General features: G+C 45.7%; 1 protein-coding gene across 5 annotated transcripts in view; it reads right to left on the bottom strand.

Annotated features, from left to right (window-relative positions):
* The window catches only part of SPECC1 (sperm antigen with calponin homology and coiled-coil domains 1), a 280,001-nt gene that overhangs the window by 42,873 nt on the left and 212,692 nt on the right, over positions 1–24,436 (bottom strand). For all 5 annotated transcript variants that reach the window (XR_009347798.1, XM_059147399.1, XM_059147398.1 and 2 more), the window contains one exon: positions 22,631–22,733. Coding sequence is in view for 4 of the 5 variants with exons in the window: in XM_059147399.1 (XP_059003382.1) it covers positions 22,631–22,733 (103 nt within the window). In the remaining variant the exon portion in view is untranslated. The remainder of the gene's footprint in view (positions 1–22,630; positions 22,734–24,436) is intronic.

The following is a 24,436-nucleotide window of genomic DNA, read 5'->3' as shown; positions in this document are numbered from 1 at the left end:
GCAGAAAAATACCTATTGCATTTTTTGATCGTGTATAAATGAGATTGACCGCATAACAGTGCGACTATACCTAATATTGAACTTTTGGACACTTAAAATTGGTTAAGATGGTAAGTCAGGTCCTGGGATTGAGCCCCACATTGGGGATCCCGACTGGCTCAGCAGAGAGTCTGCTTCTCCCTCTCCCTCTCCCCCTGCTTGTGTGTTCTCTGTCTCCCTCACTCTCAAATGAATAAATAAAATCTTTTTAAAAAAGGAATTATTTGCAATAGTTTGCTTCAACAACTCTAGAAAATCAACAAACAGAATCAAATAACAAAAAGTGTCAAGATGGAAAAACTGTCATCCGTCACAATGACAGCTAATAGGAACCCCTCCTTTCGTAGGGCATACTGCATGGAACTGTCTTCTTTTTCTGCACATGAGCTGTGTGAGATGAAGAACCAGACCATGAGTCAGTGGAAGACTAGAATGTCACACATCTCCTGAATTCCTGTTTACACCAGGGTCTACCAAATACTTGAACAGAGTGCTAAGTCAATGATAAACAAATGGCCATCCACTCAGAAAAAAAGTTACAGTTCTACATAGCAAAATAAACACAAACTGCAAAAAAGAAAGATTTAAATATTTTAACAAGGATGATCTGGAACCTGTATGATGGGTATAAGCTAGTATTTTAATGTATGAAGAGCTCTGAGACTTCAAGGTGAAGAAAGCGGATTGAACACATGGGCTTATTTTCTTTCCCTCTTGAAGCCCCAAGAAGACCACAAAAACCAGAGCTTGCTTGTTCCCCCCAAAGGTATTAAGAAGAGCAATAAAGGAAAGAGGAAAGGAAACAAAACTCTGGCACCTGAAAAGCAGACAGACAGAAGTAACTAACATAACAGAGCTAACAAAATGAAATCCCAAGCCAGCAGTGGAGATGGAGAAGAGCAAATATCCAACCTGATTTTAGTGCAAAATTTCCCAAAGGCTCAGGAAATGGGACGGGACGGCATGGGGCGTGCTTCACGAGGTGAGAAGGGAGGTGATTAAAAACAGGGTTGGCTTGGAATTCCGTCTACAAGGCCATTCGAGTCAAGTGAAGCCGAGGGAGTAAAACAGGGTCTCTCGACAGGGTGGATAGTGGGCATGATTCTTACTTCTAGATTTAAAAACAAATTCTCAGTAAACTCAAAGCAAAGGCAAGCTTCTGTTAGTTAAGAGCATTTATCAGCAAATGACTGTGAAAATTAGTAAAGGGAATCCTTACTAAAGTGGAGCAGGAGAGATGAGGGAAAGGCTGGAAGGCGGAGCCTACCACCCAATGTCAATTACAGGAAAAATTGTCAATTGCAGAGGTCAGAAGAACCTTCAACAGGAAAGAATTGTCCATTACAGGATGGACACAGCATCTCCTGCAAGAAACCGACTACCCCTTCAACTCAGTCAGTGACAGAGAAGCTGTGGTCACCCTGAACTTTTGCTTTTTCTCCAATGGACTTTTGTTCAAAACAACTCCTCCCAACTTCCCCTTCTCCATAAAATAACGTTTCTCTCTTGATTTTTTTTGGACTTCTCTATGGATTTGCTATAGTTTGCTTGTCCCAAATTGCAATTCTATGTTTTCCTGAATAAACCCACTTTCTGCTGGTAAAATGACTATCTTACTTTTAAGGTTAACACAATATAAAAATGACATTTCATGGCGAGGCATGAGGGATTGCCCTGAAAATAGGGGAATCAAGGGGACTTTGCAGGGTGCCCAGGCGGTCGACTGACCCTCCAATTCCCCGTGCTCCTCTCTGGTCCACTCCCACAAACACTGGCTATCAGGCTGGTGCCTTCAGCCAGAAGAGAGGGAGGTCCTTCTCCGGGGAATCTGACCAGCCCAACAGGACAGACCTGAAGACACAGATACCAGGCGTCCATCAAGGACATGACAGAGGCAGAGCAACCTACAGTAATGACCACAGTCGCAAGCCTCACCCATGAGCTTGGAGCCACTGGTCAGCTTTGGAGAGTCCCACACTTACATGAGAGCAACAGTTAAGGACCACTGCTTTTCTGATTAAATATCTAGCACACAGACAGAGATCAAGCAATACCCACAAAACAAAGAAACCTGGAAGAAAGGACTTAGGCAGGGAAAAGATTTGGGGATAAAAGTGACATATGGTTCCGGGCAAGAGTAACAGAAGATATCCCATCTGTGAAACAAAACCAGAAATGCTATAAAAAATTCAGGGTCCGAGGGGCGCCGGCGGGGGGTGGGGTGCTCAGTCTTTGTGATTGCCTTCTGCTCGGGTGATGGTCCCAGGGTTCTGGGATCAAGCCCCGAGTTGGGCTCCCTGCCACTGGTGGGGAGTCTGTTTCTCTCTCTCCCAATGCCTCTCTCCCTTCTTATGGTTTCTCTCTCTCTCTCTCGCCCAGATGAATAAATAAAATCTTAAAAAAAAAAATTCAGGGTCCAAAAGAGAACTCCTCAAATGGACAAACAGGATGGTGGACAGATACAATGGAGTATTATTCAGTCTTAGAAAGGAAAGAGATTCCTGACACATGCTACCCCTGGATGAACCTTGAGAACATTCTTCTTGGTGAAATAAGACAGTCACAAAAGGACAAATACTGCACAGTTCCATTAACGTGAGGTTCCTAGAGCCATCAAAACCACAGAGATAGAAGGTTGGCTGCTGGTGCTGGGGGAGAAAGCACAAGGAGTTACTGTTTAATGTGTACAGTTTCAGTATGGGAAGACTTGAGATTGACCGCATAACAGTGCGACTATACCTAACATTGAACTTTTGGACACTTAAAATTGGTTAAGATGGTAAATTTTAATTTATGCATGTTTTACCACAGTTAAAGATTTTAAAAGATGAATGAGGTAAAAAACTAGGATAGCAGAAATGAAACATTTAACAGATGTTAGAACATTAAGTTAAGGAAGTCCCTGAGTAAACTGTGAAACAAAAAGATGAAAGAAAGGTGAAAAGATGTGATAATTAGGAGATCAGACTGGGAGGAATACCAGAAAAAGAAAACAGAAAGGAATAAATTAGAAATCAGCAAAAAATAATTCAAGAATACGAGAACATGAGTTATCTTATTGAAAGAGTACAAGAAGTACCCAGCATTATAGAAAAAAAGAAAGATCCACATCAAGGCATATCACCCTAAAATGTTCGAAAGCTGATGTCAACCGGAAGCTCCTACAAGATATTGGAGAGGGAAAAAAAGGTCACCTATGAAGGACCAAGATTATTTGTTCTTACTGCAACACTGGAAACTAGAAGACAGTGGAGCAAAGCCTACAAAATAATGAACAAAATTTTATGACCTAAAATTTTATACATAATTAAACTATCATGTGTTAGAGTCAAATAAAGATAGAAGGTCTTAACAAAAAATTTTTGCAAGGTCATAAAATTTTACCTTCCATGAACCCTTCCTCAGAAAGATACTAGAGGAATGAAAACAAGAGAGGAGGGACGCCTGGGTGGCTCAGTTGGTTGGGTGGCTGCCTTTGGCACAGGTCATGATCTCAGCATCCTGGGATGGAGTCCCACATTAGGCTCCTTGCTCACTGGGGAGCCTCCTTCTCCCTCTGCCTCTGCCTGCCATTCTATCTGCCTGTGCTCACTCTCTCTGACAAATAAATAAATAAAATTTAAAAAAAAAAAAAGGAAAGAAAAGAAAAGAAAACAAGAGAGGAATGGAGGAAAGGAATAGGGCCCAGGACACAGAAGATCAAAAAAAGACGGACACCTGGGTGGCTCAGTCAGTTAAGCACCTGACTCTTGATTTTAGATCACGTCGTGATCTCAGGCTCATGAGATCGAGCCCTGCATTGGGCTTCACACTGGGCATGGATCCTACTTAAGATTCTCTCCTTCTCCTTCTACCCCTCCCCAACTGATGGACTGCACACACACACACACACACACACAGAGAGAGAAACACACACACACACTGCATGCTCTCTCTCTCTCTAAAAAAGAGAGAAGCAAAGGTAGAATGGTCAAGACCCCAGTGTGAGAGCTGTACACCAGGCACAGAGAACAAGCCATGTTGGAGGAGGTCAGGAGGCTCCAGGAGAGTTCCTCAGCTCTTTGACGGAATCTTTTAGCAGAATCTTTGACTGCATGATGTAAGGGGCTATTTCCTACACATTTGGAATGAATTAGTGATTATTACATAAAAAAACTAAAGCAAACAATGAAACAAAAAGATGATTATGAGAAAAACAAAAGGTTGTACAGAAAAGAAAAAATAACAGTGTTCTGCACCATGACACGGCTTATTTGGAAATAACATTTATATTCTCTAAATGTAAACTGCAAATATGCACAATTACACTGGGAGAATGGGGAGACAGGAAGTATGGGGGAGGAGGTGAAAAGGAGATAAACGCTAGTCTTTCCCAGTAGGAGATCAAGATACAAAATCCAAAATAAAGAACAAGAAACAGCAGGATAAGCAGGCTATTTAGCAACGAGGAGGTATAATTGCAAAGGAACGATCAGTTCAGTGGGATGAAACAGCTGACCCTAAGAGAGGAAGACAGAACTTGATGAGACTTGATGAGACTTGTTAAGGATCTTTTGTACATTGCTAGGACTGAACTGAGTCCTCCCACAAAGCCGTGGGTTGAAGCCTCAGCCCCAGTGTGATGGTATCTCCAGGTGGGGACTTTGGGAGGTGATTGGCTTTAGATAAGATGGGGGCGGGGTCCTCCTGCTGAGATTACTGTCCTTTGTTAACTCAGGGAGCACCCCCTTCCCCGTTACCACATCCAGAGCCATGTGAGATAAGTATTTGTTGTGTAAGCCCTAAATTTGTGGGACTCCGTGACAGCACCCCAAGCAGGCTAAGACTTAGATCTTCCGTTATGGACACGTGTAACTTTGATAAAAATACAACAAAAAGATTGATAAAAATACAATAAAAAGAGCTCTTAAAAAAACACATGACTAGAAAAGCTGCAAAGCAGCTGTACTAGTATTTCACAGAAGACGTGTTTCATTTCATACATAAATGGCTAACAAACTGATAAAAGGTACTCGCTCAACTTGCATCCATAAGGAAAAATTAAAAGGGATGCCATTTTCTCCTCTTGGACCAGGAAAGATGAAGAGAGTATCTATACCCAACAGCAGAGAAGGCAGGAGGAGACCGGCACATTGGTTCAGAGATGGAAGCCGGAATAACCCTGCTGAAATCCCTAGTGCAATGTACCCTTACATTAAGGAATGTTACTTTTCAGGAGTTTGGTTCACAGAAATCTAGCGCGGGTCTAGAAAGGTGTGGTCAACGAGGTTCATTGCCACGGCATTGTTTTTATTTTACTGGGGTAAGATTCCCGTAACACAAAGGTCACCCCTGAAACCACTTTCAAGCGTGGCATTTTGCAGCTTCTAGAACATTCACTGTGTTTGGCAGCTGTTGCCACACTCCAGGTCCAGACCATTTTCATCATGCTAACAGGAAACCCTGCACCTGCTAAGCTGTCCCTCCCCATGCCCCCTGACCCCTCCAAGGCCCTGGCAAACACTAACCTTTTGTTTCTGTGGAATTTCCTGTTCTGGGTATTTCGTATAAATGGAGTCACAGAAGAAGTGACATTTTGCATCTGCCTTCTTCCACTTAAAATAAACGTTTTCAGGGTACCTGTGTGTCCTAGCACTTCTTTCCACTTTTCGGCTGGGTAACAGTCCACCGTATGGACGTACACATGTTCTTTACCCATTCACCACCCAGCGGTTGTGCATTCTAGCTCTTTCCACCTTTCGTTTGCTGTGACGATGCTGCTGGGAACATTCAGGTTTCAACACCTATTTTCCACGCTTCTGCATATATACATGCAGGAGCAGGGTTGCTACTTCGTATGTGAATCTAAGTTTGACCTATCAAGGAGGCCAAACTGTTGGCCACGTCGCTTTACCTTCCCAGCCGCAGCAATGTCATCACATCTGTGACCTGACTTGTCACGCTTTTCATTCGGTTATAGTACTTTTCGGCTCCAAAATTTCTGTTTGGTCCCTTTTCTTACATTTACCATCTCTGTGTTGATACTCTTCATTTTGAGCACTCTGGATATCTATAGAACAGCTGGTTTCAAGTCTTCATAGGGCCCGTGTCTGTGGCTCCTTAGGGACGGTTCTATTTTACTTTATTTTTCTTATGAATGAGCCAAACTTCCTTGTTTCTCTGCATATCTGTAACTTTTTGTTGAAAACTGGCATTTTGAGTATTATTATTACTTTTTTAAAATTTTGTTTATTGACTCGGAGAGAGATGGAGCATCACTGGGGGGCCGTTTGGAGAGGGGCAGAAGGAGAGGGAGAACAGGACTGTGGAAAGAGCTAGCAAGCCCTGTCAAGGAATGCTGGCCGCCATCTGTAAGGCTATTGCTGAGCTGGGAAGAGGAGGGCGGAATGGGGGGTGGGGAGTTAAAACGGTGCAGAGTTCTCTCACAGAAACTCTGCAGCTTCTACCCTACTTCGTTTAAGCACGCTCTTGCTTGTTACAAGTTTTTGATTAGATTCCAGGGCTATGAAGAGTCTGGTTCTGACGGATTTTGCCACCTTTCTTGTTGCTTTTATAGAGGGAGGGAGTCTTGGATCTCCTTAGTCCCCCATTTCACTGATGCCCTCATGGTGCTATTCCTAAGGGTGGGTGATGGGGATCCACACATCCAGATGTTGTGGACGGCGTCAAGCAACAATGTCCTACCCCCTCGAGGAGCTGGAAATTGGAAAGTGAATTTCTGAGACACCCCTGCTGCTCATGTTCAGTATGGGAATTAGGATCGGATGGTCACCGGCCCTTGCAGGTGATGCACTCAGAACTGAGTCATCTGGAGAACAAGGCAAGGTCGGGGCATCCTCTGGTCTAGACTGCAGGAGACGAGCTTTGGTTCTGGAGCTAGCAACTCCAGTAGCAGGTTCCCAGTGGTGCCTCTTCCTGATCATGAAGGCTGTCTCCTTGGGGGCCAATTCAGACGCTGGGAGCTAGCCCTTGAATTCCAGCCTAGTATATGTCTCTTTCTTTCTTTCTTTTTGTTTTTTTAAGATTTTATTGATTTATTTGACAGACAGAGATCACACGTAGGCAGAGAGGCAGGCAGAGAGAGAGGGGGAAGCGGGATCCCTGGCGAGCAGAGAGCCCGATGTGGGGCTCAATCCCAGGACCCTGAGATCATGACCTGAGCCGAAGGCAGAGGCTTTAACCCACTGAGCCACCCAGGTGCCCCTTGTTCTTTCTTTTTAAAAAAAGATTTGCTTATTGGGGCACCGGGGTGGCTCAGCCGTTAAGCATCTGCCTTTGGCTCAGGTCATGATCTCAGGGTCCTGGGATGGAGCCCCTTGTGGGGCTCGCTACTCAGCAGGAAGCCTGCTTCTCCCTTTCCCACTCCCTCTCCTTGTGTTCCCTCTCTCACTATGTCTCTCTCTGTCAAATAAATAAAATATTCTTGAAAAAGAGATTTATTTAGTTAGTATTTTTTTTTTAAAGATTTATTTATTTGACAGAGAGAAATCACAAGTAGACAGAGAGAGAGAGAGAGAGAGAGGGAAGCAGGCTCCCTGCTGAGTAGAGAGCCCGATACGGGACTCGATCCCAGAACCCTGAGATCATGACCTGAGCTGAAGGCAGCGGCTTAATCCACTGAGCCACCCAGGCGCCCCAATTTAGTTAGTATTTGAGAGAGAGTGTGTGTGAGCACTCTCAGTCATAGGGAGAGAGAGAGAAAGAATCTCCAGCAGGATCCCCAGTGAGCACGGAGCCGAAACCAAGAGTCAGACACTTAACCGACTGAGCTACCCAGGTTAATACTCCTAACAATTCTGGCGGCAGTGTACCCTTACTGACTAAATTCCTTTCTGTTTAAAACAGCCGGAGTGTATTCACAGCCCTGAGAAATTCCCATGGAAAGTGGTAAGCAACTGGAAGGTCCACCAACAGACCACTAGAAGGGTGCCTGGGTGACTAAGGGGTCTGCTGGGCGTCCGCCTTCAGCTCAGGTCATGATCCCGGGGTCCTGGGATCGAGCCCCACATTGGGCTCCCTGCTCAGCGGGGAGACTGCTTTTCCCTCTGCCTCTTCTGCTTCCCCCGCTTGAGCTCTCTCTCAAATAAATAAATAAAATCTTAAAAAAATAGATAAAGTATTGCTTATGCCTACAATGAAAATCCCTGCAGGAGCTACAAATAATGAAACAGCTATATGAGTACTCCCAGAAGGAGGAACACAATATATCCATGGCAAGCACTCCTTGCATATCAACGTATAATTCTATTTTTGTAAAGTTTAAAGACATGTAATTGTATATTCAAGACAGTGGTTCTTTTTTTTTTAATATTTTATTTATTTATTTGACAGAGATCACAAGGAGTCAGAGAGGCAAGCAGAGAGAGAAGAGGAAGCAGACTCCCCACAGAGCAGAGAGCCTGATGTGGGACTCGATCCCAGGACCCTGGGATCATGACCCGAGCCGAAGGCAGAGGCTTTAAACCACTGAGCCACCCAGGCACCCTCAAGACAGTGGTTCTCTCTCCCCTGGTGGGGGACATCTGTCAATTTCTGGAGACTTTTTTTTTTTTTTTTAAAGATTTTGTTTTTATTTATTTGATAGAGATCACAAGTAGGCAGAGAGGCAGGCAGAAAGAGAGAGAGGAGGAAGCAGGCTCTCTGCTGAGCAAAGAGCCCGATGCAGAGGGCTCAATTCCAGGACCCTGAGATTATGACCTGAGCTAAAGGCAGAGGCTTTAACCCACTGAGCACCAAGGCACCCCTGGAGACCTTTTTGATCGTCTCAACTGAGATAGTTTTAACAGCATCCCGTGGGTAGAGGCCAAAGACAGCTAAAACCCTACAACGTGTAGGGCAGCCCCCACGACAAAGAACTGTCCGGCCTCAAATATCAATGGTGCCAATCCTGAGAAACCTTGATTTCAAGAAAAATATCAGACTGTTATCAAAATGATACTTTCAGAGAGCAGGACTGAGCAACAGGGTAGGAATTATGTCACTTTTTATACACAATAGAACATTGCATTTCCCCCCCAAAATTAGGATTTTTTTTTTTAATTGGAAAGATACAAATAAGAACAAAGCAAGGAATACCATTTATTTCTAATAATAAAAGGAACTAATGCTTTGTGTAAAGATTTAGAAAATACCCAAATAAAGAGAAGATAAGTTACAATCCTTTTGTGTGACCCTCTCTATGATCAGTTATGATCCTTTAGATCCCTCAGCCATAAAGCACAACAGGAACTAATTGAAGAGAAGCGGAAATCTGTTCTAAGGGTTTTATTGTTTCACAGAAACTAAGGATATCCGAAATGGTGCTGCTGCTGAGCCGTGACAAGCATACGGAATCAGGAGACGGGAAGGTGTCCCATCTGTTTTACCACCTGGCCTTCTCCCTGTGCATTTGTTTTCTGTCCCTAGAGAGGCCTTCTTCCACTTCTTCCCTGGTCAGTGTGGCCCTGGGGCCTCCTGGACCACGTGCATCTCAGGCTCAGACTGGCAGGAGGACGTGTCACTTAGCATGTGGCCACACATGGAGGCATTCACGGATTTACCACGATTCACAGGACTTAACGGTCATGAATGGCTACAAAGCAAAATCAGCAAAGGGAAAAGCCATTTGAGGTCAAATCTGGAAGAAACAAGTTGTGAGCTTCCGAGTCCCCTCCTGGTGGGCTTAAATTCCCAGCAATGACTTGTGACAACACGCAAGCCGTGCTGTCCACCAAAGAAAGCTCACCGGGGCCTTGACCCCCGCCACCCCGTTTCTGCGGGGGTGGGGGGGGCTGGTCACGTAGGCGTTCTCTGTCTAGCACACTCCAAATGCCAGGCTCCCAGAAGGAAGGCAGGTGTTCAACAGAAACCACAGTGGTTTTCTGACTCTCTCTTATCAGTTCTGGGAATGGTGAGAATCTTCCCAAATCCAAGTTACCAGACACTAGCTAAGGGCCACCCTCACAAGCAGCCTGTGTAGGCGCAGCCCACAGGCAGGCCTGTTCCCTTCGCTCCTCCCTGTGCAGTGGCAAAAACACGGCTGCCTACAGCACGGAGGTCTGCCTCTGAGTAATCTTGCTCTCAGGTCTGGTTCCAGACTCCCAGGAAGAGGCTGACGGGCCTGGCTTTGGCTGGGTGCCCCACCTCCCCCAACCCCTGCACCAGGCAGCAGTGATGGGAAGGTTGGGGGAGGTCACAGCAGCTTCCTCGTGATCCCCGTCCATGATGCGGGGGACGAGTCCCTTCCCCATCTGCTGGGCAAACAGTCTCACGGGGATCTCTACAACACCCTCTGGTACTTTCATTCAGCAAACAATTTTTATTCCTCACGATTTCCTCTATCTGGGCAGGTGCACAAAGAGAGTGGGCAGGGGAGCGTCTGGCCATGCGGGCCCAAGAGCTGAAAGCCCTGGAAAGATGCACTGCAGGGAGCTGAAGGCAGGAATGTACTTCCCACAACCTGGGAAATAAGGTCTTTTGTCTTTATCTTCCAAACAGATTCTCCTGCTGCCTCAGGTTGTAAGACAATGCCTGGTGTCCCCGAAAACGTCTTCACAAATCATCGTGTCTCAGACACAGCTGCGGATACAGAGACGCCGGGTGAGGAAAGGCCCCACGAGAATAGAGGCCCATGATGACATTCATCTTCTGCTGAGGATTCATTATAATGAAGTCAGGAAAAGAACCACTTTGATGACACTAAATAAATCACAGCATTGTACGTTTTCTCTGAGTTGGGCATGGTGGCCCTCCAGAGACCTGTCTCAAAAAAGAAAACAACAAACAGAGCTCCGCAGGGCCCGCCAGTCCGCAGGCTGTTCACTGTTGGGCGAGCATATGCTAGTACTTGTCTGTGGGAACTCAGAGACAGAAAAACAGAGGCCACCGGCTATGTGGGTGTTCCTTCCAGATGCAAAATAAGATTTGTTTTGGACAACACAAAGACTGCTCTTTTCTCTGACAGAGAAGAAGACAGTGCTCCCAGCTCATGGGCCCAAAAGAGGTTCAAAGAGGCCTGTGCGTGCCTCCCTGACGCTTCAGCTACCCTTCCCCAACCCAGGTCTTGCAACACAAAAACTCAGATAGGTTTGAAGTCAGTCTCTTGCTCTCTAACACTTGTTTCTTGCTACCTGAAATGCAAGAGCCACGTACGATTTGTGTAACAGAAGATACTTGTGTACATTTGTATCGCAGGGAGGGGTCTGCCAACTTTTTCTGGAAAGGACCAGATGGTAAATAATTTTGTAGGTATAATGGCCCAAAAGGCTCTACTGTAAGGACTCAACCCTGTAGCTGTAGTACCAAAGAGTTACAAGCAAAATGTCTCAGGATGACTGTGTTTCAGTGACCGTGTTCCAATAAAACTTTATTTAGAAGAACATGTGGTAGGCTCGATTTGGCCCCAGGGCTCCAGGGCTGAACACTGATCTGAGTGGAGGCTTAAGTCTACTGTTACAGGATCAGACCTACATTATTATTATTTCAAATGGCAAAAGCTTTGGGAATACCAAGTGTTCACTTTACTGTCTTTGAAAAATAAGATGGGGCAGGGCCAAGAGAAAATTCTGAGTTCTAGCATGTGCAATTCTGGGAAAGGACATTTGAAGTGCATTGCTTGGAAAAGTGCCATTTTTCTTTTTCTTAAAGATTTTACTTATTTGAGAGAGAGAAAGTGTGTGCACAGGCCAGGGAAGAGCCAGAGGGAGCGAGAAGCTTTCAGGACCCTGAGATCATGACTGAGCCAAAGGCAGACGCTTAATTGACGGAGCCACCTAGGCACCCCCTGTCCTAATATATATGTTTGATGCAAAGAATATATTTGGGTTATATAAAGTGAATACCTGTGAATCCCATCTCCCAAATAAAAATTAGAGTACCAATACCTTGTGCATCTCTCTATTTTATTTCAATTAGTTTTTAATATACAAGGTAGTACCCAGGTATGTTTTTGAAAGTTCTATTTAAGATTTAAAATTTATATTCCACTTTCCTACCCCCCAACTACCTGTTATCTGTCACCTCCCTGATGCCCCATGAAAGCTCTTCCTGCTGTTTTAAAAAATAAATAAAGATTTTATTAAAAAAAGATTTTATTTTTTAATAAAAAAGATTTTATTTATTTATCTGACAGAGAGAGCACAAGTGGGCAGAGAGGCCACCTGAGGCAGGAGAAGGAGACTCCCTGCTGAGCAGGGAGCTAACATGGGGCTCCATCCCAGGACCTGAGATCATGATCTGAGCCGAAGACAGATGCTTAAGTGACTGAGCCACCACCCAAGTGCCCCTAAAGTTAAACTTTTTGAAATGTACAATTCAGTAGCTTTGAGTAGATTCACAAGGTTGTGGGACTTTTACTGCTATATAATCCCAGAACGTTTTCATCAGCCTCGAAAGGAAGCTGGTGCTGGGTCACTGCTGCTTCCCTTCCCTATCCCGCACCCCACTAATGTGCTTTCTGACTCGTGAATTTGCCTACTCTGGACAATTCATATGTATAGAATTATAGAATATGTGGGTTTTGTTTTGTTTTGTTTTTGCATCTGGCTGTTTTCTTTAAAAGATGCAATTTTAGGGGTGCTGGGTGGCTCAGTCAGTTACGCATCTGCCTTCAGCTCAGGTCATGATCTTGGGGTCCTGGGACTGAGCTCCCGGTGAGGCTCCCTGCTCAGCAGGGAGTCTGCTTCTCCCTCTTCCTCCGCCTCTCCCTGCTGCTCCTGCACTGTCTCTCTTGCAAAAATAGGTAAATTAAAACTTTCAAAAAAATAAAGATTCTCTCTTTCACTGTGCCCCGCCCCCTTGCTTGCTTGCTCTAAAAATTTTTTTTTATAATTATCATGCCTGTTAGTGCTTATAATTTTTTAAATTTACATGGAGTTCACCATATTGAGCTCAAGGCCCAGCAGCCATGAAGGCAGTCAGAGCCTGCACTGTAGGGAAGGTCTTCAAAGCTCTGGGAAGTCAGGATGATCACTAATTCCCTTGGAGACCAGGGAGGAATGCAAGGGAACACCTAGAGCAAAGGTGTGTATGACTTAAGATGTCACCAACCACTTTTCCCTGAGCAAAGGCCAAGCTACCATTCCTCCTTTTGTGCTTCAACTCCCACTCAGGAGCCCTGAGCCCCATTTCCACTGGGAATGAACCCACGATCCACTCTCTAGTCGGTCCCAACCCACCTAGTACCTTGCCCGCTGTCGTGCCCAGCCAGCGTCCCAACCCTCTAACACATCAGGCTGCTTTCTGCCCCAGCCTCTCGCTCTCACAGTTCCCTCTGCCTGTCCACTGGGCTGGCTCTTCCTGTCATCCTGCGCTGAGGGAACACGACATCCTTGGACAGCCCTTCCTGATCTAGGGTGCCCTCCACCCCGTCACCCTCCACTGTCCTGCTCCACACACTCCTTCGGCCTGTTCCCCTGGCCCTTCTCTTCTCTTTCTTTGTTGTCTGCCCCCCTTTGCTGTGGGTCTAGACCTGGCTGCTGAACACAGTAAGGAGCGGAGCGGGTGTTCGGTATATATTTGCTGAGACTACGCATGTTTTCATAAAATCAGTTTGGTGACTCCCACACCCCAACCTTGGACGAAAACTAGTCTGATGATTTAAATTCACCTGACTGTCCCGGGTCATCGTCAGAAGTGTCCCCGCAATGTTCTCCCAGAAACTGCCAGGAGCCCTCTGAACCACTCTGGTAAAGTGACAGCAACACCCAGTTCCTAATGACCGCAGCCAGGTCCTATCAGGGCTTCACACCTCACTCCTCCGTCTCAGTGCTTGGGAAATAAAATAAGCCACTAAAAATTTGATGCAGCCTCGGTTTAAAATGAAAAGATTAAATGTGAATCACAATACTACGTGATGGGATGATTTGGGAAAAAAAACTGTACTGCTGACAATTAGATTTTCTTACTAAACTGCATTACTTAAATTATCTTAGTAAAGATAAGGAAGAGATAATTAGATGATATTTACACACCAGGGACTAGAGAAGCATCGGGAAGAAAAACCCTAGAAAGGGCAAAGGTCTTTTTTAAAAAAAAAAAAAAAATATATATATATATATATATTTATTTGTTTGTCAGAGAGAGAGAGAGAGAGCACGAGAGTGAGCACACGCAGACAGAGAGGCAGGCAGAGACAGAGAGAGAAGCAGGCTCCCTGCTGAGCAAAGAGCCCGATGTGGGACTCCATCCCAGGACGCTGGGCTCATGACCTGAGCCAAAGGCACCTGCTTAACCAACTGAGCCACCCAGGCGTCAAAAGGGCAAGGTCTTAAGGGAATTGGAACCCATGGGGCTCTTGTCGCTGTCAGAAATGACGTCCTGACAAGGGGAAGGAGCTCCCCCGAGCTATTCAACTATTCCAAAAGCTTCTGGTTTGATCTCTCAGGAATTAAAGCCTTTTCCTCTGAAGGACAGTCTGGCAACACAGCTTACAAGGGAGGGTACAGGATATTTACCAACATACAGAACACGTTATCAGAAGATGAAGGTTCACTTGAGCAAGAAATGAACTCAAGACTTAATGATAAATAACCCACTGCTCTCTCCATATGTGCTGGTTTTCTCATTTGTCAGAAAACTTCAGAATCATTGGGTCTAGTGTTACAGTTTGACACAGCAGTGCCTCTAGCAAATCCAAATCCACCTATGAAAGCTTGTTCTCCCTCACATCTTGGGCCAAAGGGAACTTTCTAGCGCTAAGGTGTGGGAAGTGCTGAGGTCTTACCAATACCCAGAAAACAGTATGGGAGGGGGGCTCCCCGCAGTTGTGAAGTCAACCACTTGGGCGCTGCAGTGTCCTCTGCCATTGCTGTCCCTGTCCTGGAGCCCTCGGGTCTCAGCAAGGCTAAGGATGGTCATTGTACTGGACCTTCTCCCCTCCCTCCACGAAGGGACCTGTCCTGGGTGAGTGAGTGGAATTCAGCTGTACATCTCTGCACGGGCCTCGCCCCTCCCAAGAAGCGTGAGGAGGCACAGCCACCGCACAAGTCTGCAGGTCTCACCCTGGCTCTGTTCCTAGGGCCCTGCTGTGTCCTGACCAGTGAGGCCAACCCTGGTGATTCAGTCAAGGTCAAAGGGAAATTTAAAAGGATGAGCTCTGCCAACACCCTGAGTGAACTTTAAGCTTACAAAAGCTGATTCTGGCCCAGGGCCTCAAGGGAAGAGCCCCACTGAGCTAATAATAAGTGGGTGTCGTTTCCACCACTAAATCTGTACTAAATCACAGCAAGGGAAAACTAAAAGAGTGGAGTGGCTGGGACCACAAGGTAACAGAGAATCCCACAGTTTCTTCCTCAGGTCAGACTATTTACTTTTCCTAGATGATTAACCCGCAATGTCTGTTCAGGACATTTGTGTTCCTGTGGTTCCTGTCCGTTGATGCTTCTAATTTTTTACAACACACAGGCTTTTGGCAAGTTGAGATCCAGAACCGAAAGGGTTTTCTTTTTTCCTTCCTTCCTTCTTTCCTTCTTTTCCCTTCCTTCCTTTCTCTCTCTTTTTCTTTCTTTCTTGATTTTACTTATTTGACAGAGAGAACACAAGCAGGGGGAGCAGCAGAGAGAGAGCCAGATGGGGAGCTCAATCCCAGGATGATGGGATCATGACCAGAGCCAAAGGCAGACGCTTAACCAACTGAGCCACCCAGGCACCCCCACAATAAGAGTTTTCTTAGGCAGAGGTGAGACTCTCAGATCTGAGGCTCTCAAAGCTGCGGGCACTCAAGAATGGCCTGAGGCCCAGGACCCCCACCGGGGCTACTGCTATTCCTGAGATCTAGGGTCAGGTCCGGCATATATACTGCATAAACGTTCCTCGGTGCCTTAATGAGTAGTCAGCACTGACAACTGGGCCTGGTGGCAGCATTCTAAGACACCCTCACTATCTCCACTACCTGGTGTTTCTTCCATGATCTGTTAGGTCACTTGGCAAAGGGATTTGACAAACGGAATTAAGCTTGCTAATGAGCCAGCCCTAAAACAGGGAGATTTCCTGGGTGGGCCTAACCTTATCACATGAGGCTTTATTTATTTAGAAAAAAAATTTTTCTTTTTTAAAAGATTTTATTTATTTATTTGACAGACAGAGATCACAAGTAGGCAGAGAGGCAGGCAGAGAGAGAGAGAGGAGGAAGCAGGCTCCCTGCTGAGCAGAGAGCCCAACATAGGGCTCGATCCCAGGACCCTGGCATCATGACCTGAACCCAAGGCAGAGGCCTTAACCCACGGAGCCATCCAGCCACCCCTAGAAAACAATTTTTTTTTTTAAGATTTAAAAAAAAAATTTATTTACTTGACAGAGAGAGATCACAAGCAGGCAGAGAGGCAGGCAGAGAGAGGAGGAAGCAGGCTCCCTGCTGAGCAGAGAGCCCGATGCAGGACTCGATCCCAGGACTCTGAGATCATGACCCAAGCCAAAGGCAGTGGCTTAACCCACTGAGCCACCCAGGCACTCCTAGAAAAAAAATTTTTAAGGATTTTATTTAATTGAGAGAGAGAGAAAGAACACAAGTGAGGGGAATGGAAGGCAAAGAGAGAATAGGGCTCCCCCCTGAGCAGGGACCCCCAACGTGGGGCTCGATTTCGGGCTCCTGAGATCATGACCTGAGCTGAAGGCAGACACCTAACCCAGTGAGCCACTCAGGCATCCTGAGGCTTTATTTAAAGCAGAGTTTTCTCAGGCTGGAGGCAGAAGTCAGAGATCCAAAGCATCCACATGAGCGGGATGTGATGGCCGCTGGTGACTGAGGAGGAAAGGGGCCATGTGGAAAGAATCTGACCAGCCTCCAGCTGCTGAGTGTGACCCTGGCTGACACCCGCAAAGTGGGGGGAACCTGTCACCGGCCTGAGAAGCACCTGGTGGGTTCTTTCCCCAAGCCTCCAGGTGAGAACACTGCTCAGCAGACACCCGATTTCTAGCTACATCGTGCTGGACCTCGGACCTCTAAAAACTGTGAACTCATAAACAGGTGTTTTAAGTCCCTGAGCCTGGGACTTAGTTACACAGCAAAAGAGAAGTACACCAGTGACTTTGAAAGCAATGCAAATAGCTGACCACTTCTAGCCAAACTATTTTTAAATTCTATCTCCCGTAGGAGGGGATATAAATATCATGGTACATTGGGACGCCTGGGTGGCTCAGTTGGTTAGACGACTGCCTTCGGCTCAGGTCATGATCCTGGAGTCCTGGGATCGAGTCCCGCATTGGACTCCCAGCTCCATGGGGAGTCTGCTTCTCTCTCTGACCTTCTCCTCGTTCATGCTCTCTCTCACTATCTCTCTCTCAAGTAAATAAATAAAATCTTTAATAAATAAATAAATAAATAAATATCATGGTACATATTTCTTGCCTCTAGAACACTAATCTAATGCTCTAATTTGACATTTGAAGTCTGAGGCCACTAAAACCTTAAAACTCAGCCCATTAAAACATGATAAAAGTTATGGATTTCAGCTTTGGAGAGGTAGGTGAGATGCAGGTAACTACCACCTCTGCCCTCCACCAATTAATCACCAGGGTTGACCACACTGGCAAGGCACAGCAGGGCCCTAGGAACAGAGCCAGGGTGAGACCTGCAGACTTGTGCGGTGGCTGTGCCTCCTCACGCTTCTTGGGAGGGGCGAGGCCCGTGCAGAGATGTACAGCTGAATTCCACTCACTCATCCAGGACAGGTCCCTTCGTGGAGGGAGGGGAGAAGGTCCAGTACAATGACCATCCTTAGCCTTGCTGAGGTCCGAGGGCTCCAGGACAGGGACAGCAATGGCAGAGGACACTGCAGCGCCCAAGTGGTTGACTTCACAACTGCGGGGAGCCCCCCTCCCATACTGTTTTCTGGGTATTGGTAGGACCTCAGCACTCCCGAGGCCTTAGCGCTAGAAAGTCCCGGTTTCCTTGCTGGCTATCAGCCAGGGACCTCTCTCGGCTCCTGATGGGCCCCCTTGACCTTCAAGCCCACCAATGGTGCAATGAATCCTTATGATGCTTCAGAGGAAACGCCAGTTTTTAAAGGGTTCATGTGTTAGGTCTACCCAGACCACCTCCCTTTTGCCATATGTGGGGAGGAAATTATTTAAGGGAGAGGGTCACTGGGGGTCATTCTTAGAATTCTGCCTATCACCGCCACCATCTTGTCTTCTGGCCCCCTAGAGAACCCGAAAAAGGGGTTCTCTACATGAGAGATGCAAATTTCTGTCATAACCCCAAAGAAGGAATTAAAGGCAGATTAAAAAAGGGAGATGTAGGGTTCCACGGGTCCGACCTATCCTGGGCTTGGGATATAGTTTCCAGGCAGCCTGTGGACCGAGAGTAATTTGCAAGGACTTCCTGGAACCCTGATTCTAAAAAGAAAATCCACGGAAATGTGAGTGGAGTAGAATGTCTAGAACGGTCTCCTCTTTGCTTAGAGCCACTTGGGGCTCAGAGCAGGCCTCACTCTGGACTGACTGCGTGTTCATGTCCCCACTGAATCTCAGTTCTGGGGCTACCTCAAGACACCCAAAGCTGAACCTGGGACTTTGCAGAGGGTCTGACCCACCGTTCTACCTTTTCAGAGCTGCCACCGTGTGTTACTTAAATTCCAGAGGATGCAGTTGCTTAGGTAACGATGTTTTCTCATTCTGACCTTCCAGGCTTAGAACCTGGTGTGGGATGGATAAACCTTGATGAAAAGATGCAAGTCTTCCCCTCCATCAGGGAAAGTGAGCCATGGCTCATGTGTCACCTCCCTGGCCTTCGTAAGATGGTGGCATCGTCCACACACCTGGCACTCCTAAGCCTCCTACACAGACCTTTCTCCACAGTACACTCTAGTACGTATCTTACTTTTTTATCAGAATCATCGGTCCCTGTGAAGATGGAAGCTCCATGAGAGCAGAAATTCTGCCTGTTTTCTTTTCTTTTTTAAAGATTTTATTTATCCATTTGACAGACAGAGATCACAAGTAGGCAGAGGCAGGCAGAGAGACAGAGGGAAGCAGAGAGGTTGATGCGTGGCTCAATCCTAGGACCCTGGGATCATGACCTGAGCCAAAGACAGAGGCTTTAACCCACTGAGTCACCCACACACTCCTCTGCCTATTTTCTTCACTGCTGATGTCCCAGAACTGAAAATACAAGGGGACACCAAACAGATCCCTTCCTAAAAAGCCACTGAATTAATATATGGAAAGTTTTGACAGAACCCAATGTGCTATACTCTGATGGGCTGAAAAGAAAGTTCTTTCAAGTGAAAATATACATGGCTACTGCCTTTTTTTTTTTTTTTTTTTTTAGCAGAATTGTCTGAGTTTTCTACAATTTACTTTTGGCTTCCTGAGTCAGAGAGAACAATCTTTAGAAGGCTTAAGAGGCATCTCAGACAAATAGGTCTAGACAGAGGATATTTTGCAAGGAGTAAATAAATCAGACACATATGACTTATGTTTCCCTTTAAATTTACAGAGATTTAATGACAAATTAAAAAAAAATACTCTTCAGGCAGAATGAGTTTTGGGTTTCATCAAGTGTAACATGCTTTGAGAACTTGTACAAGACGTTCACAAAACAAAACATCACTATGGCAGGAAATATAATTCTCGTTCTTATGATGGCAAATAGCCAATTGTATAATCCTCCCCTGCATTCTAATTATAATAACACTCCATGCCAAAGGACCAATTCCTTCTGGAAATTTTCATTGTCTCTTTGTGTCCATCTAGCACTTTCCTCAATCCACTTCTGTAAGGTGGGGAAATGATAGCTCAGTCAAGTGGCCATGACCGTGTGCGGCTCAGCCAGGGCCACCCTTACTTGTTCCTGGCCTTTCTGAGGCCACCCCTATATCCCTTACCCTAAAGCCTCTCAGAATCAGCTTTCTCTCCCCCACTCCTTAAGCTTCTCCATTTCCTCAGCAACGTGGCTGTCATTGGGGTGGCCTGCCTTTACAGGGTGGTTTTGACCCTCAGAGTGGGCTGAAGCAGGGGGCTCAGAGAGCAGCTAAAGGAGAAAACAATGCACTGGAAGCAAAGCTTATACTCTGGCGGTCTTTCTTACTGGCCACTAACCCAACTAATTTTTTTCTTTTTCTATTTTAGCAGACACTGGGGGGGTGGGGAAGGTCATGTCAAAGATACAAAACACTTCTATTCTTGGGTAGAGTCTGATTTTAAGACCCTTGACTCCTGCTATTACAAAGACAATCCCAGTCCTGCTGCCGCTCAAGTATCTGGGCCTGGCTCCTGGCCGAGGCCTTGTTTTCTTGCTCGGGTCTTTCTTTCTCTGTCCCCGACACCCTCAAAGCTTAAGGTTGGGGAAGGAGTGTTGGGGTACCAGAATCTTCAGAATTTTTAGCAAAGTTGGGCAAAGGTGTGGGAAAGCAGGGCCTGCGTGGAGAGAAGGGAGGAGAGGACAAGTTTATTTTGATTACTTAACATTTATTTATTTATTTAAGTCATCTCTGCACCCAAAGTGGGGCTCAAAGTCATGACCCCTTGATCGAGAGTCACATGCTCTACTGACTGAGCTAGTCAGGTGCCCTGGAGATGGCATTTTTAAAGAGGGTTGCTATTTAATGGGAAAGGGAACACAATCCAACTTACAGAAGAAAACACTGGAGAATATTTTTGTGTCCTTGGAACAGACAAAGATTTCTGAAATAGGACGCAGAAAGCACTAGCCACTGGGAAAAGATGGATAAATGAGACGTCATTAAAATGAAAGACTTCGTTCAACAAAAAAGCAAAAATTCAAGCCACTGTGGGAGCAGACATTTGCAATACCTCTATTTGACAAAGGATGGATGTCTAGAATATCTTAAGAGCTCCCAAAAGCAACCAGAGAAAGAGAGACAATCTGATTTTATTCTACCTTTTTTTTAAAAGGTTTTTTTTCTTTTTAATTTTTTTTTAAAGATTTTATTTATTTATTTGTCATAGAGAGAGAAGCGAGAGCAAGCACAGGCAGACAGAGTGGCAGGCAGAGGCAGAGGGAGAAGCAGGCTCCCTGCCAAGCAAGGAGCCCGATGTGGGACTCGATCCCAGGACGCTGGGATCATGAGCTGAGCTGAAGGCAGCCGCTTAACCAACTGAGCCACCCAGGCGTCCCAAGGTTTTATTTTTTTAAAAAGGTTTTATTTATTTATTTGACAGAGGGAGAGAGAGATCACAAGTAGGCAGAGAGGCAGGCAGAGAGAGGGGGAAGCAGGCTCCCCGCTAAGCAGAGAGTCCAATGCAGGGCTCGATCCCAGGACTCTGAGATCATGATCCGAGCCCAAGGCAGAGACTTAACCCACTGAGCCACCCAGGCACCCTGACAATCTGATTTTAAGACAGGCAAGAGACCTACAGAGCACATCCTCAAAGAGATTACCCTGATGTCACCCACTTAGCATGTGGAAAAGTCCTTGGCCTCATTGGCCAGCAGGGACGTACAAGTCCCAAGCACAAAGAGATGTCACTACACACTTATGCAAAGACTGGGAGTAATAAGACTGGTGTTGTCGGTGAAAATGCAGAGAAACGATCTCGCCTCTCTTGCTGAGGGCGGGGCGGGGGGAAGCAAACCACACAACTGTTTCAGAAATCTGTTTGGCACAATATGGGCACACCCAATGGTCCAGTAATTTCACTTCTAGGTGTAGATCCAGAAAGAATGAGCGCACCTGTGTTCCGAGAGAAATGCACGAGAACGCACCAGCACCACGTAACGACAGCCCTGAACTGGAAATAACTCATCCATCCAGCAAGAGGGGAAGGGGCAGATAAATAATGTGTGTGATCCCACAACAGGTTCCAAAGGGTGAAGAAAATGAACAAACCAGAGAAGCCTTGATGACTTCGTATCGTAGGGTAAGAGCTGGATGCAGGTATGACAGGTTTTGATTGCATTTATGTAAAGTTCAAGTGCAGGCAAAACTAATACAGCATTTAGGGATGCCTTCTTTTTGCAGAAAACCATGAGGAAAAGACCTGAGGACAGCACTTGCCTTTGGGAGTGGGGAAGGGCTAGGATCAGAAAGTCACACAAAAGGTTTGGGGGAATTGACAATGCTCTGTTTCTGGAAGGGAGTAGTGACGGCCTGGGTTTTCGCGTCATAATGGCCCATGAAACTGTACCTGCTATTTGGTAAATTTTTAACTTTGTATATGATATTTCATAATAACAAAGCTTACACTTCTATCAAGCATTACTTCCTCGTGTAACCTTCCCAGAAGACAAATACTGTCTTGATAAACTGAAACTTTAAACGCAAACAGCTCTAAAGTAACAGAAAAAATGGGGCCTTTGTGTCAATCAGAGGGAGGCACCCTCTTTGGAAAGGTGCTTCAGCCAAGGCTGTCTTCCCTGGACTGAGGCAGCCTGTTGGGCCCATTGCTTGTGGAGACTACATCTCCTCTGAGTAAAGAAAAAGGTGGCCCTTCTGCAGGAGACGCAGACCTCCACTGAGGTCCACGGCTTGTTGGGTGGACTGGCTCTCAGTCCCATTTGGCACCACAGTAAGCCCTACCACCACTGTGGCCTTCCCTAGGAGAACAGAAGGGCAACAATTAGATGCCAAGCATATACATGCACAGGACAAATATGGGCCCAGGATTGCTGCTGCCCAGAGCTGGATGGAGGCTGGCCGACGCTGTCACTCACCTCGTAGCCTTCTGTCTTCTTCTGGCACCATTTCAGGAGAGCGTTACGCTTGGAGCCACCATATTCCCGGGCCAAGGCAGCCAGCGGGTCTCTTCTTTCCACGCTGGTTAGAAAGAAGAGCACAGAGTAAAGAGAAGATGCTAATGTTTAGAAGCCTCAAGTACATATGAGACAAATAACTAGATTAGAAAAGCCAAAGTCTAGGTTAGCCCAGGGAGACTCAAGAGAAACAACCAAATCGGTTGCATTAATAGTGCATTTTACTATGTGTCACGATACGAAAGAAAAATTAATTTGTACTTCTTAGCTATCAGAAGTCTGGAAAGAGGCTGGTTTTGTTTTTGTTTTTGTTTTTTTAAATCTATCTGTTGGCTCTGTCCACCTAGCCCTCAACTGACTTAAGTACAGTGCCATTTTAACTGAAGACGCTATAGAAAAAAAACACTCCACAAGCTTCAAGACTTCACCTTATCTACATAACATATAAAAGGAAGACTGGGGGCACCTGGGTGGCTCAGAGGGTTAAGCCACTGCCTTCGGCTCAGGTCATGATCTTAGGGTCCTGGGATCGAGTCCCGCATTGGGCTCTCTGCTCAGCGGGGAGCCTGCTTCCCTCTCTCTCTCTGCCTGCCTCTCAATCTACTTGTGATTTCTCTCTGTCAAATAAATAAATAAAATCTTTAAAAAAAAATAAAAAGGAGGACTGAAAGGGCATTGAAAAACACCAGATTGGCTGGTGCTGATAAGGATATACCAGGTGATCATCAGTAAAAATGACTCAAACAGGGTCTTTGCACACTCCAAAGGGGGCCATCCTCAGTGTGTGCTACGTCAACTCAATCCTGAGCACCTGCTTAGTCAAAGGAAATGATTTTACTAATTAATCCACAACAGCATTCTAATTCTCAGTTTGCCGTAGACATCTGTTAATCTTTATGCTACCTAAGATTATTCATATACTACCAAGGGATTTAAGACCACACAGCGTCTTCCACAATGACTACTGTAAACCGAGAATTAGATTCCCCCAGCGATGGAACAGCAGGAAGGAGAGCAGGAACGAAACAGCTGATGTATCTCTGGAACATTTACTGTTAATAGGCAATTTATGAGCAAGTGCACCCCCCGAACAGCATGGGGAATAGAGGTGCTGGCCCCACACGCAGCTGAAAACCCACGCACGACTTTTGATTTCCCCTGAACTTAACCACGAATAGCCCACTGGGGACAGGAAGCCTTATTGATAACATACAGTCATGAGCACACATTTTTTAGGTTATATATATTGTACACTACAGTCCTACAATAAAGGAAGCTAGAGAAAGAACATAGTAAGAAAATGATAGAAAGGAGAAAATAAATATATAATACTGTATTGTACTTATCAGAAAGAAATCCACACACGAGTGGACCTGTCCAATTCAAAGCCCATGATATAGGATTCACCCCTAGATGTGTATATCATCAGAGCACATATGCAAAAATGCTCATAGTAGCACTTTTTATACTAAAAAACTGAAAACAATCAAATGTACATCCTCAGGAAAATGGGAGAACAGCGGTATATTCCTACAATGGAACACTGTACAGCAATAAAAACTGATGAATTACAGATGTATGCAGTAACTTGAACAGCAGGAACAATTTTGAAAAAACAAACAAAACACAACATGTGTCCATGTATACAAAATTTTAAACTTAGTAACATATTGTTGATATTGTTTGGGGATACAAGCATCCACTGTGAGAACTGGGAAAGAAAAGCAAAGGATGACATATACCATAGTCAGAGACAGTGGTGGCCCT

This window comes from Mustela lutreola, chromosome 15 (assembly GCF_030435805.1).
Source record: "Mustela lutreola isolate mMusLut2 chromosome 15, mMusLut2.pri, whole genome shotgun sequence".
NCBI classification, from domain to species: Eukaryota; Metazoa; Chordata; class Mammalia; order Carnivora; family Mustelidae; genus Mustela; species Mustela lutreola.
The sequence above is the reverse complement of the archived record's forward strand: the minus strand, read 5'-3'. Positions and strand labels throughout refer to the sequence as shown.